The 20,867-nt window shown below is 43.0% G+C and overlaps 1 protein-coding gene across 1 annotated transcript in view; it reads right to left on the minus strand.

Moving 5' to 3' along the window:
* The window catches only part of Dner (delta/notch-like EGF repeat containing), a 326,383-nt gene that overhangs the window by 161,177 nt on the left and 144,339 nt on the right, over positions 1–20,867 (minus strand). The window contains exon 5 of the mRNA NM_152915.1: positions 3,837–3,982. Coding sequence (NP_690879.1) covers positions 3,837–3,982 — 146 coding nt within the window. The remainder of the gene's footprint in view (positions 1–3,836; positions 3,983–20,867) is intronic.

The raw sequence follows: 20,867 nt of genomic DNA on the forward strand, positions 1-20,867 counted from the left end.
CCTCAAGAAACAGAGTGGACAGTGTTGGAGTAATGATACTAAAGGTTGGCTTCTGGTGTCTATATGTGTGCATGTGTATATATACACATGCACACACATACACACACACATACATATGGGGGGTGGATATGAACAGACAATCATCTTCAAAGGTGTCAACTGTTAGCAGGACAACCTTGGGAAGTAAGTTCAATGAGAGAAATAGGTAGCTAATTGTCAAGTTCCTTCCATAAGACACAAGATCAACACCAAGCGCCCCTGCTTCTATTAAAGGTCCCTTCTAGAAATAGCAGCATATGTAGGAAGAGAAACCGCAGCCACCATTCAACCTGGAATTGAGAACTATCCCCTCACCAAAACACATCTGACAAGAAAGAAATGAGTTCACCTACTCAGTGAAAGTGCTGTGGCAGTAACAGAATTGCTCCTATTTGGATGAATGAGCCAATAAAACAATATAAAATGATTAGAAATAATAAAAGTAAATCACCAAATACAGTTCTATTTATCTCGTGCTATGAAGTAGATTCTTGCACAGAGTGGAAGGATGGACTGTGTAAATTTTGACTTTAGGGAACAATAAAAGAAACACAATGACAGTGGTCCCTTGCATTGGATCAATAGGTGCAACTATTTAAGTCACTGTAACTGCCTAGCAATGGCCACGAAAGGACACAAGACTCAAGAAAACACATACACAGGAACACACACAAATGCACACACACACAGAGACTCTCCTTTCTAGTTCCTCTGTTCTTGCCATAGCTAGTAGCTTTATCTACAAGAAACTTTTCCTCCCCAGATAACACATAGATCTTCAAGAAACATGGTGATAATTAACTGTGAGGCTGGGGACACCATTCAGTCTGTAAAGCATTTGCAGGACAAGCATGTGGACCCAAGTCCAGTTCCAAGAACACAGTGGTGTATCCTTGTGGTTCCAGCACTCCGGAGACAAGATCCTTGAGGCTCATTGCCTAGTCAGTCTAGTTTAATAGATGAACCCTAATCCCAGTGAGAGACCCTGACTCAAAACTTTAAATGAGAGTGACTGAGGAAGATACCCGAGGTTGACCTCTGACCGTCACATGCATAAGCAAACATACAAGTGCATATCTCACACACAAGCACACATGCAACTGCATGTGAACACGTACACTGGCACAGACAACCATGAAAAATGTTCAGATAAAGTGACTGTTCACAGCATTGTGAGGGTAAATGCAAAGCCAACAGCAGTGAGGCTTCTCAGGTGACCTGATGCTGAGAGATGACAGCAGCTGGAGACGGAGACAGCTACACAGCACTGGACGCTCTTCAGAGAAGCCGGTGTCCCCAGTAAAGATGAGCTTGCTCTGAAATGATCTGCTAAGATGAGTGTGGACTCTTTACCAAGCCTTTTGAGTCTTTTCCCTCTGTTTTTGGCAAGGTTTTCTAAGTTATCTGCCAGGTGCTAAACAGCTCTCCAGCCTTTTCAGTGAATCTGAATGCAAGTAGGTTCTCCTGGCTAGCGTTTCCTCATATGAGTCCTGCATCCTTTGTACATATATATTCCCCGACATGCCACTACAACATAATAACTACCTTCTGGTTAAATAAACATTTCCCCAAAGGGACAGCCATTAGATAACAGAGCTCAAAATGAGGCTTCCCACTTCATCAGCCACTGGTCCAGCTATTCCATTCCTGGACATACATTCAAAGGACTCCATACCCTACCACAGAAATACTTGCTCAGCCATGTTCACTGATGCTCTAGTCACAATAAATAGCCCAGGAAATGGAATCAACCTAGATGCCCATCAACAGATGGATGAATAATGAAAATGTGCTAAGTACACACAAGACAGAAACATTCAACTGTTAAGAAAAATGAAACTTTCAGCAAATGGATGGAACCGGGAGGTGTTATATTAAATGAAGTAGTTTAGACCCAGGAAGACAAAATCTCATATGTGGATCGTAGCTTCTGATTTCTTCACATGAGTGTTTATGTGTCAGAGTGTGGGCAGAAACCAGGAAACCAGAAAGGCCTCTGTGAAAGGGAGAAAGTGAAAGAGGTGGGTGGGTGATAGAACACATGTGGTATGAAAGTAGAAAAGGAGGCTATTGTGGGGTGAAAGAGTGCAAGCAGGGGATGAGGAGATGGGAGATGAGTTCAGGAAAACAGAGCAAGCACAAAGGACAGAGTATGAGAAAGTCATAAGGAAATTGGTTCCTTAGTAGGCTAATTTAAAAAAATATATACAAAATATATTTTTTTAAGAATTCCAGAGTGGCAGCGCTCATTTGAAATAGTTCTCTCTTACTGACACTTCCTCTTTCAGAACTAATCAGGCCTTAGCACAGAACAGTGGGGACAGTAGGGATTGGCTCTGTGTGTATCTTCCCTGCAGGTTCACATGGAAGCCATGACTCTTCCCATCACTTCTCACCCGTCTTCTCTTCTGGGACGACTTCACCAAGTAGGTTCTGCATCACTCCCTTTTTTCCACAGTCCTCAGCCCAGCTCTCACCTCATGAGGAAACACTCAGGATCTTCTGCATTCCCCCCATAAAATGCATGCATAAGAGAGATCTCTCTCAGGAATGGGAGCAGACTGGTCTTACAGGGCAGCCATGAAAGAGCATCTTGGCTTGGTAAGGGGTGTTTGGTCTTGCCCCGCCTCCTGTTACTCCCCAGTCTTTCTCCTTCTCACTAGAAGGGGTGACAGCTTTGGCTCTGGTTTATCTCATATCTGTTTCCTAAGATTTACCAGAAATTCCCAACCCCACCTTCACTTGAGTTCCTTACCACATTCTGACTCTTCCAGAGAGCATCTCATAAGAGGGTGGTATATTTCAGCAATACCGTGTCTGAAATAGTAAACTCGTATATTTTTCACGTGACAGACAATATTCGGAAGGCTCTTTTTTTTTTTTTTTTGTCAGTTAACCCTGTTCCCTTCAGTCATCAAATCTCATGCCCCTATTATGAAATATACTAATATCATCCAAGAAATTTTAGCTTCTCCTCTCTTAAAATCAGTCTAAAACAAGTAACCCTATTGTGGTATTTGGGGAGCCCATGTTTGCTTATTACACTGGTGGAAGTATGCATATAAATGGAAAGAAAAATAAGCAAGACTATGCTGGAGGCAGAATTAGGAAGAAATGGGATAAATGGGTGCCCCCAAAGGAACAGGCACCCAGATTAATAACACTGGCACCCTTGTTGGGCTCTTCAGGCAGAGCCTGGAGCCCATCTGCCAAGGGAGCCCTAGATTCAGGGACAATGGTCCCAATGGCTGCCATGGCTCTTTGATGGCCTGATAGCTGTACTCCTGTCAATAACTGGAAAGAGGGCAGCAGAAAAGAAAACTACCTGCAGGCCCATGCCCTAAACCCAAGAGACCTAATGTCCTGTGACCACAGATACCAAAGAAAATGGGGAACAGGACTCATGTTCTCCATAGTGTCTATCATGCCCACTCCTCAAAGGATGACATCTACTCGGTACACCTCTTGTCTATACCTTCTCTTGCTGTTCTCTCATTTCTGTAGTTTCAAACCCTGAAAAGAAATGGCTGTGGTGACCTTTGCATTCTTCCATTTCTCTTGAGTCTTCTAGCAAAGAAATCTTTCCTTTATACTAATGCAAAAAGATCTCTCTATGCATAGAACTTCTTATTCCAGTGACTTTAAAAATCATATGGAAAACCACAACGATATGTTGTCTACATATACCTACATACACACACACACATATATATATATGTATATATACATATATATACAAATACATATTTGTTTAGTTATATTAATTTATATTTAAATGCTACCTGATGTTCCCTTACCTCTGATGGCTTCGTGGCACATTTTCCTTTTCCCGAACACTCTAAGTCATTTGAGTGGCTGTCCCCCGGAACACAGTTGCTAGCCTTCACCACAAGTGTTAAACGCAAAGCCACAATGGATTTAGCAACAGAGTCATTCACAAAACCTAAAAGAAAACAGGACATCAGGAAATGTAAGAAAACTCTTCTAACATACTTTCTGCAAGACTAGAATTTTGTCCAGACAGAATTCCATCTGAAGGTCAGAATCACATAATCATATGGAGGGATAAATAAGGAACACAGCTTCTGTTCTTTCAGACCTCGGGTCTTTAAGGGGCGACATTTCCCTCTTTGCATCATGGGAAATCGCCAAGGACAAAGAAAATCGCCAAGGACAAAGAAGAGAAGCATCAGGCACATCCATCATCATCATTTTATTTAGCTCCTGCCCTTGTCCTGTGAGAGACACTTGGTCTGACAAACCCATCTTTGTGCTTCAGCTTAAAATTCAACTTCTGACTTTGCACCCAGGTCTTTATACACTGAGAAAATACATGTATTACTCAGTGCTTCCTCCTCCTGGTCTTCTAGATAGTCAAAAGTTCTGGAAATCTCTGAAGGCCCCACCTTGTATCAGCCCACTCCAGCAGGTGTCACACTGGGCAACTCACATCTGCCTATTACTCTAGCTCTAAGGGCTCTGGCACTTTCTTCTATGGTTGCTCTCTCTCTCTCTCTCTCTCTCTCTCTCACACACACACACACACACACACACACACACACTCATGTGTGAATAGAGCTTCTGGATATATATATATATATATACATATATATATATATATGTGTATATATATATATATATATATCATCATTAAATATATATAAAGAAAACAAGGAAACGTTAATTATTATGTGTGTAAGCCCTGATTTTCATGTAATGGCATTTTAAATTTTAGATTCACTATTATGCTTCAGGTATCACAAGTTCATACAGGCTTTGACAGGTAAGCCACCTATATACATAGTTCCAAAAGGGTTTCATGGTTACTGTATGCAAATTCTTTTAGCAATCTAGTCCCCTCACTGTCCCAAGGCACGGGACGCACACTGACTTGCATTTCCTTCTCTCATAAGTACACTACAGTCAACTAAGAAACTGGGTGAGAAGCAGAATGCCTTGGGTCTGCCTTGCCTGTACAGAAGCCAGCATCCTCTCCTTAATGATGGTCACTTAAGAACATGTTGCTTCTGTGGATGGGAAATTAGCAACCTTCCAAATAGCAATCGCGGGTTCTCAATGTAGACTTCCTCACACCCCAGGGGTGCCGTGTATTATTCCCAAGGCTCATTACCACAGATTTGTTCAAAGTGTTTCTTGACATGCTGGGTTCACTTGCCATTCTTTTAAATGCTAAGTAGAGGGCAGTCACAGGGTAAAGTGTGAGGCAGGCCTTGAATTGGGAGAATGAAAGGAGTTATGAGGTGCCATGGTTCTCAGAGTCCCTGATGGCACAAGTGGGTTGTCAGGAATGTTGATGAGGCCCTCGCTCTCAGAACTAGCTACTCCTCACAGCTGTGAGGAATTAGTTTCTGGGCTGCACTCCTATATTTGCTGATCATTCAGGCAAGTCTTGTTGACACTATACCAGCTCGGAGTATGGCCTACAGGAATAGGATGATGACTGTTCCTTTCCAAAGACATTGTGTCAACTTGGTGTCTCAGGGGAGACCAGAAACCTGTTTCTCATGCAGAATGCTGTTTTAGTCCATCCAGAGTGGATGGCTTTCTTCCTAGCATTTCCTACTGAACTGTTGTACACAGGCTTAAGGGAGAAAGGAAATAGACGGCTTACTCCATGGAGCCTCTGCACTATGCAGAAACATGCTGCTCACCCCAACTTTGCAAACACTGTTGCCACTCTCCCTTGCTGGCAATATTCCTCCTCCCACTTAGAAAACCACTGAGATCCAGCTCTGATCTCACCCCGCTTGGGGGCTTTTCCTAGATACTCCAGTCCATTCTGAGATTGGCTGGGTCTACCCATGCTTAACTTTACAGCATGCCCCAGTCCCTGACTATTTGGTCATAGATGGCTCCTTCTTGTGGTGGGAAAGAACAAGGCTTAAAGAATGGATGGGTAACAGGTTAAGACATGGGTACACAGAGACAAAGCAGCAAAAACAGTGCCCACAAAAGAGATCTAGAATGCCTTATAAAATATGTACTACACCCACTTAGTGGGATGTATACAGGTGCATGCTGTGCACATTCATGTGTATGCATGTCCATGAGGAGGCTTATAACAACCTTAGATGTTGTTCCTCAGATGCTGTCAACCATTATTTTAAGGCAATGACTCTCACTTACCTGGAACACACCAAGTAGGTGAGGCTGGTTGACCAGCAATCCTCAGGGATCCAGCTGTTCCCTCCTCCCCACCTCTGGGATTGAAAGCACACATCACCACACCAAGATTTTTATTGTATGGATTCTAGGGTCAAAGTCATATGTTTACAAAGCAAGCACTTCACCAACTGAGCCATCACACCACCCCACGTTCTATTCAAACCCTGAAGAACAGCGATCATTGGAATGCAACAATACTAGGTTATTATCAATTTATGATGACCCTGGGTAGACAAAGGGTGACTGATAAATACTAAGATCTTACCCCAAGTGATATTTTTACACATAAAATAATAGAGACAAAATATCACATCATTCATTATTAAAAACATGTTCATGTCTTTGCTTTGTTCTCGAGTTTCACTTTAAATACTTTTAACTTTTAAAACTCTGCATCATATGTTCACTAAGCATTCAAACTACAAAATGTTCCATAATTACATGGAACAGGCTTTCTTCCAAAGACTGTATTTTCAAATTCTATTCAACGAGTAAATTCACTTAGCCAGCAATAATTTAGACCAGTGCATAGTTAAAAGTACACAAGGTATAGCTTTCTACTTAATTTGTTTCCAGTTCCTCACTGAACACTGACAGAGTCTACTTCTACAAATGAGTCAGTCAAGTGGACTAAAAGAACAAAGACAAGTCACCCTGCTTTCTGTCACCCTAAACTTTTCAGTCAAAAGTAGTGATTTGTTAACTAATGAGACACTAGTAGCTTCAGCCAGGCCTTGTAGTACAGAGCTGTAATCCCAGCTACTCAAGAGGCTGTAGGATGGTCACAACTTCAAGGCCAGGCTGAGCAATTTAGTAAGTTCAACTACAATGCAGAAAGGAGCTGGAGCTATAGCTCAGTAGTAAAAGATAGCATTCAGAGGATGGGTCCAATTCCCAGAAATGAAGGAAGCTTGAAAATCTTGCAGAACATTCTCCAAACAACGTTATTTCCTGACCCCAATATGCGTAACAAAGAATCTGAGATTTGGACTAAGATCCTGGCAGACATGGTTTTTTGGTTTTGGTTTTGTTTGGTTGTTTAAGATTCCTGGGAGCTAAAGAGATGGCTCAGTGGTTAAGAGGGCTTGCTGCTCTTTTCAGAGGACCTGAGTTCAGTTCTCAGCACCCCTATTTCATGGCTTCCAACTGACTGTAGTTCCAGCACCAGGGAATCTAAGGCCCTCTCTGGACCCATGGGTACCTGTACTCACATATGGACATACTCACACACAGACACTCACATTAATGTATAAGTAAAAAAGGAAAGGATTAGCCAAGTGGCGGTGGTGCACACCTTTAATCCCAGCACTTTGGATTCAGAGGCAGATGGATCACTAAGTTGGAGGCCAGCCACTTCTACAGAGTGAGTTCCAGGACAGCCCGGGCAACACAGAGAAACCTTGTCTCAAGCAAAAATACAAAAAAAAAAAAAAAAAAAAAAAAAAAAAAAAAAAAAAAAAAAAAAGAACAACAACAAAAAGCTAAGTACTCAATAAACTTGAACTTAAAAGGAAGGAGGAAGGAAGGAAGAAAGAGAGAGAAAGAGGAAGGAAGGAAAATAGAAAGGGAGAGAGAGATTCCTCGTCTAAATTCAGACATGTGCTTCCAGTTAAGAATTTGGTAGCAAAGCTAATCTAAGTCACATCATGAGGTCACTGATGTGACAATCATTTAGAATGAGAGGCACTCGTGTGAGCCTTCCAGAGTATATTTTATTCACATGTTTTTGGAATCCAGGCAACTGATGTTTGCTCTCATGCTCACTATAGATGTCTGACCTTCTTATTGCAACTCAGAAAGAAAGAACTCTGTGCTCAGTGTATATGCTTAATCAAACCAGGAGGATTGGGGCTTTAAATGCATTACTAAACTACTAATGAAGTTTTACCTGCCCCAATTAAATTTAAGAATTAGCTACAAACTAGCCGGCTAACTATCCCTGGGCTCTTCCCACCTGAGAACTCCACTGCCTATGGTATCATCTTTAATTATTGAAAAATCATCTTTAAAGCAAACAGCCTCCTCTGCTGCCCATATTTATAATTTTTTTTTTTTTTGGTGTGTGTGGAAAGAGAACACTTCTGCTTTAATTTTGTACTAGAGGCATTTCTTTAAACAAACTCTGCAGTTTGGCAGCTGGGAGGCAGGGCACGGTGGAGGATGGCTCTGTTAGTAAAGGGCTGGCTGTATGAGCATGCAGACCTAAGTTCAGATCATGTTTTAAAAAGGCAGGGGACAGGAGGGAAGTCAGGCGTGGAGAATGGGGAGGAGATATGAGATGATCCATGGGGCTCGCTGGCCAGCTGGTCTAGCCAAGGCAGTGAATTCTAGAATCCGTGAAAGACTGTCTCCAAAAAAAGAGCAATTGGGATTGGAGAGATGGCATGGGGGTTGAGAGCAATGGCCAATCTTGCAAAAGACCTGGGTTTGATTCCTAGCACTCACAAGGAGGCTTACAACCATCTGCATCTAGTCTCCAAACATCCATGCCCTTTTCTGGCCTCTATAGGCACTGCATGCACATATTACATAGACATATATGCACACAAAACACCTATACACATAAAGTGGGAAAACGTGAGAGCAATTGAGGAGGACAACCTATGTCAACCTCCGGTCTCCATACATACATGCTCATGCACACACACATGCATATGTACAAACAAATGCATACACCTGCATGAACATACACACATGAACACATTCCCACATAAGCGTGTTCACACATGAACTCACACTTACACATGCTCATATACTCATACAAAGCATGAATAGTCTTCTCAAACTACTTTGCATGCACCATGATACCAGGTGCTGCCTATTATGGTCCGCAGTCTCTTAAACTAAGTCACTGGAATGAATTGCTCATGCACAAGGCCCTGTGCGAGTGTGATGAGAACAGTGGCCAGTTGCTCCTTCCAGGTAGAAGTGTAAATTCTCTAAGCTTTAGTGCCTCCCTTTGATGACGGAAATGCCTGGAATAACCCAGAGTGAGAGCAGTATTGTCCAAGGTGTCCATCAAACAGCAGCTAAGTCGGGGCAAAGGAGCCCTTAACAAGTTCCACATACCCAGGGCAGCAACTGTGTCTTACAAAAGGCAGCAGGAAAGACCTGAAATGAAATAGAATTCACTCCAAAAAAAGGAGGCTCTTTGGGGTTGGGATCATTTGAGAGCTGATAGAAGCCAGTATGTCCCTTTCACAGACAGACACTCCTAGCATACTTAGGAAACATGGCACTTCTTTTCCTTTATTGGTAATATGAAATCAACATATTATGAAATGAAATACCCAGGGTAGAAAAAAAGACATATCTAAATTAAACATCCTACACGGCTGGTAGACTTACCAGACCCTCAGTGATTGCAGAGAGTTGGACCTTGAGCTATTGTTAACTCCAAAATATCTGTTTATTGCCCACCTTTGTGTTTTGACCTAATAATATCTTTGTGGCTTACATTAGGTAAATCCTTTGGGAATGTACAAAGAGAGCCCTAGCTTCTACCAACTCAAAGACTGGGACTGTCATGAGACAGGATCTAAGACTTTTAACAAAGATTCCCCTTGCTTTGTCATAACCTACCTACTTGTGCTTCCACCAATGTTTTTGAAAACCATCTCAATTTATGCTATTCTTTGTCCTGTAACTATAAAATTTTCTTGAAACCATTACCACATTGGAACATGATATCTGGGGTAACTTGAGCCTGTGTCCCCAGGCCATGGTCACACCAGAATAAACTACCTGTCATTCCCTTAGGGGTGAAAGCTGTGTTCCCCCACTGCTGATTTATGTCCTATTGCAGGCTGGCTCAGAGAGTCTTGTCATTCACACCCAGAACCCTAAAAGCCAGGGGCCAGACACAAGTTGCAAATGGGTAGGAGCTGTGGAGCTTGGCCTCTATCAACAACAGGATTTTCTGAGGTCTTTTCAAACACTCTGGAACTTGACCCACACAGGTATCCAAGAAAGTGTTCTACCTGCAGCCTGGCAGAAACTAAAAGCAAGAGAGAACAATAGGAGATAATTATTCATGAAAGGAGGAAGTAGGTGAGGAAAAGGGAAGTCAACCCAAGTCTTTCCTGTAAATTGGACATAGGGTGTGGGTGTAAGTGGAAGAAGACCTCACACCTGATATAAATTCCTTAGATATCGAATAGACAGGAAGAGCAAGTAAGTGCATTAAGACTTCCCCTTTAGACATAGTAAATCTGAAATGCTTTTGTAAAAAAAGAATACGAACAATCATACATTATTGTACATGAAGAAATCCCAAAGAATAAACAACCTGAAAATACATCTGACCAAATTTTTATATTTTCTCTTTTGAATTTTTTATTTTTTTCAGCCACGCACGGTGACACATGCCTTTAATCCCAGTACTCAGGAGGCAGAGGAAGGAGGAATTTGAGGATAGCCTGGTCTACAGAGTGAGTCCCAGGGCAGCCAAGGCTATACAGTGAAACCTTGTCTCAAAAAACCAATAGATAGATAGATAGATAGATAGATAGATAGATAGATTTAAATATAATCTTTCATTGTATGGTTTGAGAATTTCATAAATGGTACACTGCATTTTTATCATATCCATTCTTCTGCCCACCAAACAATTCCTCCAGTATTCTCCCTCACATGCACCTCTCATGTGCTTTTCTTTTATAATCACACACACACACACAATTAGAGTCCAATTAGAGTTGCCTACATATACATGGATGTCAGGCTGACCACATGGTCATAGGCAACCTCTCATCCCTGAAGTATTGATGAGATCCCCAATGGGGCAGTCAAAACTGGTGGTCAGACACATGACATGGGTAGTTGAGAATCTGAGGGCTTACATAAATGTGATAGTTTGACTATGATTGGCCCAGGGAGTAGCAGTATCAGGAAGTGTGGCCTTGCTGGAATAGGTGTGGCCTTGTTGGAGAAAATGTGTCATTGTTGGCGTGGGCTTTAGGACCCTCTTCCTAGCTCCCTGGAAGTCAGTCTTCTCCTGTTTACTTTTGGAACAAGAAGTCAGCTCCTCCTACACCATGCCACCTGGATACTGCCATGCTCCTGGTTTAATGATAATAGATTGAACCTCTAAACCTGTAACCCAGCCCCAATTAAATGTTGTCCTTATAAGAGTTGCCTTGATCATGGTGTCTATTCACAGCAGTAAAACCCTAACTAAGACAGTGTATTAGTCAGGGTTCTCTAGAGTCACAGAACTTATGGATAGTCTCTAGATAGTAAAGGAATTTATTGATGACTTACAGTCGGCAGCCCAATTCCCAACAATGATTCAGTCGCAGCTGTGAATGGAAGTCCAAGGATCTAGCAGTTACTCAGTCTCACGCAGCAAGCAGGCGAAGGAGCAAGAGCAAGAGCTAGACTCCCTTCTTCCAATGTCCTTATATTGTCTCCAGCAGAAGGTGTAGCCCAGATTAAAGGTGTGTTCCTTAAACACGGAGATTCAATCTTCTGGACTCCATAGCCACTATGGCTCAAGATCTTCAAACCAAGATCCAGATAAGGATCTCCAAGCCTCCAGATAAGGGTCACTGGTGAGCCTTCCAATTCTGGATTGTAGTTCATTCCAAATATAGTCAAGTTGACAACCAGGAATAACCACTACAATCCACCCCTTGTCAACTTGACACAAATAATATCTCATGTTCACATGAAACAATAACAAGGTTGTGAATACGCCTAATATGATATAACTATCCCTCATACAATCGCAAACGCATTTGTCAATTTACAAGGGGGCATTCATATTACTTTATAATCCTCGTTTCTGCAACTGGTTACGTGGCCTTAATTGGTATTTATAACTACCTTCCTCTACTACCCATTCTGTATTTCCTTCACCTTCAGCCAGCACCTCAGCAGGTCTTGGCTCTTTTCCTGGAGGATTGACCCATACCTTCATTCCTGATGGGTCTGCGTCCTTTGTCATCCTGCTTGGATTAGGCTGTTGTAGTTTCCCATTGACTTTAATCACAGGACATGGTAGTACTAAGAGACGCCCTAAGGGATCTCCTGCACTCCAGACATAATCTTGCTTACCACCATTGTGAAGAGGTAATCCAATTTCCCCATGGTAATCTGGATCTATCACCCCTCCTAACACTGTTATTCCTTTTTTAGCCTGTTGGTTTAAGGGCATTAGAAGCCCAAAATGACCAGGGGGAAGTCTGAGCTTCCAGTTCAATGGAATGTTTGTTGTAGCTCCTGGTAGGAGCACTCCCCTCTCTGGAGCCAAAACTTCTAAGCCAGCAGATCCTAGAGTTATGGGGACAGGAAGCAAAAATTTTCCTAGAGGGTCACTAGGAGTGATAGTAAGTGGAACTATTCCTTTCTCCACCCCTTGATTCCTGGACCCGTGAATCCTGGCTATGGGTGAAACTGTACCATATATCGAGCGCTGATTCAAAGCATATACTGCCTTCTGAAGAACTCTACCCCAGCCTTCCAAGCTGTTACCACCTAATTGGCGCTGTAACTGCGTCTTCAAAAGGCCATTCCATCTTTCTATCAGCCCAGCTGCTTCAGGATGATGGAGAATGTGGTAAGACCAGTGAATTCCATGATCGTGGGCCCACTGTCGTACTTCTCTGGCTGTGAAATGAGTTCCTTGGTCAGAAGCAATACTGTGTGGAATACCATGACGATAGATAAGGCATTCTGTCAGTCCGTGAATGGTGGTTTTAGCAGAGGCATTACGTGCAGGAAAGACAAATCCATAACCAGAATAAGTATCTACTCCAGTAAGAACAAAACACTGTCCTTTCCATGAAGGAAGTGGTCCAATGTAGTCAACCTGCCATCAGGTTGCTGGCTGGTCACCTCGAGGAATGGTGCCATATCTGGGGTTCAGTGTTGGTTTCTGCTGTTGGCAGATCTGGCAATCAGCAGCAGCTGTAGCCAGGTCAGCTTTGGTGAGTGGAAGCCCGTGTTGCTGAGCCCAAGCATAACCTCCATCTCGACCACCATGGCCACTTTGTTCATGTGCCCATTGAGCAATGACAGGGATGGCTGGGGAGAGAGGCTGACTGTCCACAGAACGGGTCATCTTATCCACTTGATTATTGAACTCCTCCTCGGCTGAAGTCACCTTTTGGTGAGCATTTACATGGGACACAAATATCTTCACATCCTTTGCCCATTTGGAGAGATCTATCCACATACTTCTTCCCCAGATGTCTTTCTCACCAATTTTCCAATTGTGATCTTTCCAAGTCCCTGACCATCCAGCCAATCCATTGGCTACAGCCCATGAGTCAGTGTATAATCGTACATCTGGCCATTTCTTCTTGCAAACAAACTGTAATACCATGTGTACTGCCCGAAGTTCTGCCCACTGTGAAGATTTCCCTTCACCTGTGTCTTTCAAGGTTGTCCCAGAAAGGGGTTGTAATGCTGCAGCTGTCCACTTCTGGGTGGTGCCTGCATAACGTGCAGAGCCATCAGTAAACCAGGCTCTAGTCTTCTCCTCTTCGGTCAGTTGATCATAGGGAACACCCCATGAGGCTATAGGTGCATGCTTGGCAGCAGATGGCATTGTAACAGGAGTAGAAACCATAGACATTTGAGCAACTTCTTCATGTAACTTGCTTGTGCCTTCAGGACCTGCTCTGGCCCGATCACGTATATACCACTTCCATTTGATAATAGACTGCTGCTGTGCGCGTCCCACTTTATGACTTGCAGGGTCTGATAGTACCCAGCTCATGATGGGTAGTTCAGGTCGCATAGTAACTTGGTGTCCTATTGTCAAACGTTCAGTTTCCACTAAGGCCCAATAGCAGGCCAAGAGCTGTTTTTCAAAGGGAGAATAGTTGTCTGCAGATGATGGTAGAGCTTTGCTCCAAAATCCCAAAGGTCTTTTCTGTGATTCACCTACAGGGGCCTGCCAGAGGCTCCAAACAGCATCTCTATCAGCCACAGACACCTCAAGTACCATTGGGTCTGCTGGGTCATATGGTCCAAGTGGTAGAGCAGCCTGCACAGCAGCCTGGACCTGTTGAAGGGCCTTCTCCTGTTCCAGGCCCCACACAAAGCTAGCAGCTTTCCTAGTCACTTGGTAAATAGGCCTAAGTAACACACCCAAGTGAGGGATGTGTTGTCTCCAGAATCCAAATAGACCCACTAAACGTTGTGCTTCTTTCTTGGTTGTAGGAGGGGCCAGGTGCAAGAACTTATCTTTCACCTTAGAAGGAATATCTCTGCATGCCCCACACCACTGGACTCCTAAGAATTTCACTGAGGTAGATGGTCCTTGAATTTTGGTTGGATTTATTTCCCATCCTCTGATACGCATATGTGTTACCACTGAGTCCAAAGTGGTTGCTACTTCCTGCTCACTTGGTCCAATCAGCATAATGTCATCAATATAGTGCACCAATGTGATATTTTGTGGAAGATCCAAACGATCAAGATCCCTTCTAACTAAATTATGACACAGGGCAGGAGAGTTAATATATCCTTGAGGCAAAACTGTGAAGGTATACTGTTGGCCTTGCCAACTGAAAGCAAATTGCTTCTGGTGGTCCTTATGGACAGGTACTGAGAAGAAGGCATTTGCCAGATCAATAGCCGCATACCAGGTGCCAGGAGATGTGTTAATCTGCTCAAGTAACGAAACTACATCTGGTACAGCAGCTGCAATTGGAGTTACTACCTGATTTAGTTTTCGATAATCAACTGTCATTCTCCATGATCCATCTGTTTTCTGCACTGGCCAGATAGGAGAGTTAAACGGAGATGTGGTGGGAACCACCACCCCTGCATCCTTCAAGTCCTTGATAGTGGCAGTAATTTCTGCAATGCCTCCAGGAATACGATACTGTTTTTGATTCACTATTTTCTTTGGCAGAGGCAACTCTAAAGGCTTCCATTTGGCCTTTCCAACCATAATAGCCCTCACTCTACAGTTCAGGGAACCAATATGAGAATCCTGCCAATTTCTGAGTATATCTATCCCAATTATACATTCTGGAACTGGGGAAATCACCACAGGATGTGTCCGGGGACCTACTGGACCTACTGTGAGTCGGACATCAGTCAAAACTCCACTAATCACCTGCCCTCCATAAGCCCCTACTTTAACTGGAGGGCCACAATGTTTCTTGGGATCCCCTGGGATCAGTGTCAACTCAGAACCAGTATCCAGCAGACCCCGAAAAGTCTGATTATTTCCTTTTCCCCAGTGTACAGTTACCCTTGTAAAAGGCCGTAGGTCCCTCTGGGGAAGAACTGGAGAAAGGGTAACAGCAAAACCTTTGAGTGTCTTATCAAGATCCTTCCTCAGCGGAACCTGGCCACCCCTTCATTCAAGGGGTTCTGGATCTGCAAACTGTCTCAAGTCTGGAAATTGATTCACTGGCCGAGATTGCTGTTTACCACGATCTAATGTAGCCTTTCTTTCATTTGGCTGTTTACCACGATCTAATGTAGCCTTTCTTTCATTTGTTTGAGAATTTTTCTGCTTATACAGATCAAACAAATATGCAGTAGGCTTCCTATGTATTTCATTCCTGGAAACACCATGATTGGTTAGCCAGTACCAAAGGTCCAACCGAGTCATGCCATTATAAATTTCACCTCTCCTGTGCTGACCATTACTGGGTATGTTATTATAAGCATTCTTTTGTCTACGCTGTCCATTATAATAACTAGAATCACCTTGTCTCCGGCGATTCAATGCTGCCACCTGGCCCTTGTTACCTCGGAATCCAACTAAACCCAGTGAATTTAATTCATCTAATTGAGCAGAAGCATCTCCAATGCTAAGATCTGGCACAAGGAAAAGGGAAAGAACAAAACCCTTCAAATGTGCTGGTGCCCCTCTCACCAATTTGCGTCTTATAGAGCTGGTGAAAGGCATATCTTCTGGACCTTCCCATTGTGGACAATTATGCTTTACACAATATATCCACTCTAGCATTGCAATTTCCCTAAGTCTTAAAATCCCTTCATCAACACTAAGCCACGGAATATCAGGCATCTCCAAGTCATTTCCAGTAGGCCATCTTTTGATAAACACCTCAGCCAACCATTCAAACAAACTTTTGACACCTTTTTTAACTATGCGAGCTTCCGTATTAAACCTAGAATCTCTACTCAGAGGACCCATGTCAATAAACTCAGCCTGCTCTAGTTTTATGTTCCTTCCACCCTTATCCCACACCCTTAAAATCCATTCCCACACATATTCACCAGGTTTCTGCTTGAATGAATTAGCAAACTCATTAAGCTCCTTAGTAGTATAGCGAATTTCCTCATGGACTAAACTTTCTACCTCCCCTCTAGGAGCCTGTTTTGCTTTGAGTCTGGTTACAGGTCTAGAAGAAACTATTGGTGGGCCTTGAGAAACATCAGTAGTGAAGGTCATTGCTGCTTTATCAGACTCTGCAAAATTAATTTCGTCATGTGGGGAAGGCATTATTTCAAGGGGTGGGGCTGAGGGTACTACTTCCTCAGGTGGGGCAAACCCTTGAGAATCTGAAGATTCAAAATTCTCAGCTTCAACATGGTCTTCCCACACATCCCCGTCCCATGTTGTAGGATCCCATTCTTTGCCAATTAGAGCCCTTACTTTAACTGTCGACACACTCTGTGGCTGAGACTTGAATTTTCGCTGTAGTTCAGCCAACCTTACAATGAGAGTTTCTGTTTGATTTTCTGCAACTTGAGCTCTATTGCTACAAGGGAGAAGATTCTCCTCAAGGACACACTTAGCAACTTTTAGATCGTTTACTTGTGTCTGGAGCCTTTCGATTTTATCACACAACTCCTTCCTTTCATTCATCATTTTTTCCACAGATACTAAGAGCAGCCAGCCAGTAAAATCATTTTCCGATTTTTTTCCCCATCTTGTAGAAAGCTTTGTGCACTGAATCACCTAATTCATTAAGAAAATCAAGGGCATTAGCTTCTTTAAGTTCGGAATATAGTTTCAACCATGGGTCTTCAAAATTCTCTGAGCTCCCAGGAGGGAGAGAATCTGGAAAGGTTTCAATAGTTGAAAGTGCGGGTGGATCAACAAGCCAATTCCAGTATTTTAAAAGATTCATCCTTGTACTTCTGTTACTCTAGAACCACTTCTGGTACCAACTTCTGTATTAGTCAGGGTTCTCTAGAGTCACAGAACTTATGGATAGTCTCTAGATAGTAAAGGAATTTATTGATGACTTACAGTCGGCAGCCCAATTCCCAACAATGATTCAGTCGCAGCTGTGAATGGAAGTCCAAGGATCTAGCAGTTACTCAGTCTCACGCAGCAAGCAGGCGAAGGAGCAAGAGCAAGAGCTAGACTCCCTTCTTCCAATGTCCTTATATTGTCTCCAGCAGAAGGTGTAGCCCAGATTAAAGGTGTGTTCCTTAAACACGGAGATTCAATCTTCTGGACTCCATAGCCACTATGGCTCAAGATCTTCAAACCAAGATCCAGATAAGGATCTCCAAGCCTCCAGATAAGGGTCACTGGTGAGCCTTCCAATTCTGGATTGTAGTTCATTCCAAATATAGTCAAGTTGACAACCAGGAATAACCACTACAGACAGTAAACTTGGAACCATCTGAACATGAACAGCAGCAAATGTACAGAACAGAGAAGTACACTTGTAGGAAAGAGAAGAGAGAAAAAATAGAAGTCCACACTAAGACCAGAAATGCAACATCTGCAAGTAAACTGTGGTGTTTATTTGCTTGTTTTGTGGTTTGTTTGTTTGTTTGTTTGTTTATTGAGACAGGTTCTCTCTATGTAATCCTAGCTGTCTTGGAGTTTACCGTACACAAGACTGACTTCAAGCTCACAGAGATCCTTCTGCCTCTGCCTCCCAAGTGCTAGGACTAAAGGCATGTGCCATTATACCAGCCTGTCAATTGAGTTCCCATCAATACCAGGCCATAATCATACTAAATAAGAAATTGCAGAATTAATTGAGAGAAAAGTTAAGATTTCTATTTTTTTTTTTTTTTGATGGAATGGTGTTTTGAATTTTGGTCTGTTAGATAATTTGGTTTTGCCCTTTGAGTTTTGGGGACAGTCTGCTGTACCCAGGCTATCCTTCAATTCACAGAAGTCCTTATCTGAGCTGCAGGTGTGAACCACCATGCCCCACAATGAGATTTCTTAGGAATCATAGAGAACTATAGGAGGTTGGGACTTTGAGTGTACTATAGAGGAAAGCACTGGTCTGTGGTGGGGAGGGGAGGTGGGGATTGAAGGAAACCTGATGTTGATTGGTTCCCTTCTATCTGTTATGTGGCTGGATGATTTCCCTACTGAGGTCTAAAACCCTAATGAAGGCAACTCTACAAAGGCTACCCAGGGATCTGTTAACACCCCTCAAGTATTAGTTAGGATGGCAAATAAAATTTGGGCTTCCCCATCCCCCATCCCTATTTTCCTCTCCTTCCTCCCCATCCTCCCAACACAAATGCACACATTCTGCTCTTGCTGCTGCCTAGGGGTGCTCATTAACACAGTAAGAAAGTGTTCTCCAATCATTACAGGGCCTCTTACAATAGCCCCCCTTGGTGCAAATGAGAAGTGAAGGAGGGCCCAGCCATTATCCTTGGAATGCGGTGGTCAAGCATCAATTAAAGTGCAGGGAATGACTGGCTTCAGGCCATTAGCTGTTTATTTTACTGCCTTCTCTAAGGCTAAAGCTAAAGAGTCTTAAATGGACTTTGTAGTTAACACCTCATTGGGATTAATAGCAAAGGGGATTTGCACATCTCACTCCAGTCATTTGGTTCAAGATCATTTTCCTTCCTCTTAAAGAGAACGTGTACATGGAAAATAAAAATTCCAACCATAAATTCTTGAGCTGTGGGTGCTCAAAATAGATTGCACCAAGTTTGCCTGTTAAGGCTTGGAGTCATTTGGCACAAGCCTAAAACCTATAAATACTGTTCTGAACTCAGGAAGCCTCGAAACATGGAGGTTTTCAAATAGCAGCTTCCAGCTGCAGGCCTAAGGCTCTGGTATTAACTCAGATGCTGAGAAAGCCAGCTCACAATGACCATGTCTTGTGCCATAGACACGGGGTGGAATGGCATAACTGTATCAGCCTGCTAGGAAAACAGGCTGGGCTTTAGTGCAAAGCATAATGGGTAAGAAAGGATTCTGTCTGCATCTGTGATCCAAGACTTGGAGACTGGGCCACAAAACTGAAGAAATCAAATCTTTTGACAGTTTAGGGCCTGGAGCAAAGATCTTACTTTTGGATGTGAGCTCCAGGCAAGATCAAGTTCAGGGCTAACAAAACAAGACTAACTAATACCCCTGGACCACAGGAATTCAGCTGTTCTTCAGTCCTGTTTTATGTAGAATCAAATCTAGACCAGAAGGTAAATTGGCAGGAGGTACTGGAAAAGCTCTTTCAAAACTGTCCCCCTGTAAGGGTCTGAAAATCACTGAAGGAAAATCTTAGATTCAGATAGTATTCGAAGACAAAGAATGTTTACTCTGCAGAAACAACCACCATGCAAGGGTCAACCATTCTCCAAAATGGCGACCACCAAACAAAGGCATGCAGGCCTTCTTACAGGGAACCAGGGGAACTCTCTAGAAGGATTAGGTAATCTCTAGTGTGACTGGTAGGGGCCAAAGCAGTGACACTAGTATAACTTTGATTGGCTACTAAGTTAGTTCTTCTATATTTAGAAAGTGGGTTCTGTAATCTGAAATTTCATTGGTGGGTGCTGGGGAGATCACAGGGGTCAGGTTGTGATTGGCTTGTGCCAGGTGGTCAGTGGTCTGCATTCCTATGTCATGAACATTTAAGTATGGGATGAGATAGGACTGCCCAACACAGATAGCCCATCCTGGGATAGGATATTTTCCCATTCTTGTGGTTATCCCCAGGCTGTTCTTTGAGAGGGGGTTTTATGACCTTGTTTCTGGATTTTGTGGTCTGTTCCTGGAGCTGGTGTCTAAGATCTTTTTGAAATCAGACCTGGTCCTTCAATGGAGACAACTGGAGTTTATGTTGTTCACTCCATGTGCTATACAACTGTGTCACATCCAGGGAAGAACCTGGCAACCATCTTTTCGTCTTCTCTACACAAAATTTTTCGTCAGTTTCTACCAAAAGGGTTGGTGGTCACTGTATATTTGCCTGCTTTTAACACTTTGTTGTCTTTTTTTTTTTTTTTTAATGGCTTTGTCTTTGAGGTAACCATTGGCCTCCACTAGGGAGTCAAGGATGATGATGTTGCACCTTCCAGTCCTGCTGCCTTCGTCTTCAGTGTGCTGAGATTATAGGTGCACATCACCACATCCACTGTATTGGGTGCTAGGGTGCCAACCCAGGACTTTGTGCATACTGGCCAAGGACTCTACAAACTGCTGCATCCCTGGGCACACTTGTGAGTTTTGGCACTTAGAGATGGAAGTTGTTTGGGGGGACAGTTTGCCCAAACAGAATATCTGATTTTCTGAATAAGATCTAACCCAGTGGTTCTCAACCTTCCTAATGCTGTGGCCCTTTAATATAATTCCCCATGTTGTAGTAATCCCAACTATAAAATTATTTTCATTGCTACTTCATAATGGTAATTTTGCTACTATTATGCTACAGATATGCTACTGTTATATCTGATATGCAAACACTGTGGAAGGGTCATTCGACTCCCAAAGG

This window comes from Mus musculus, chromosome 1, assembly GCF_000001635.26.
Source record: "Mus musculus strain C57BL/6J chromosome 1, GRCm38.p6 C57BL/6J".
Lineage (NCBI taxonomy): Eukaryota > Metazoa > Chordata > Mammalia > Rodentia > Muridae > Mus > Mus musculus.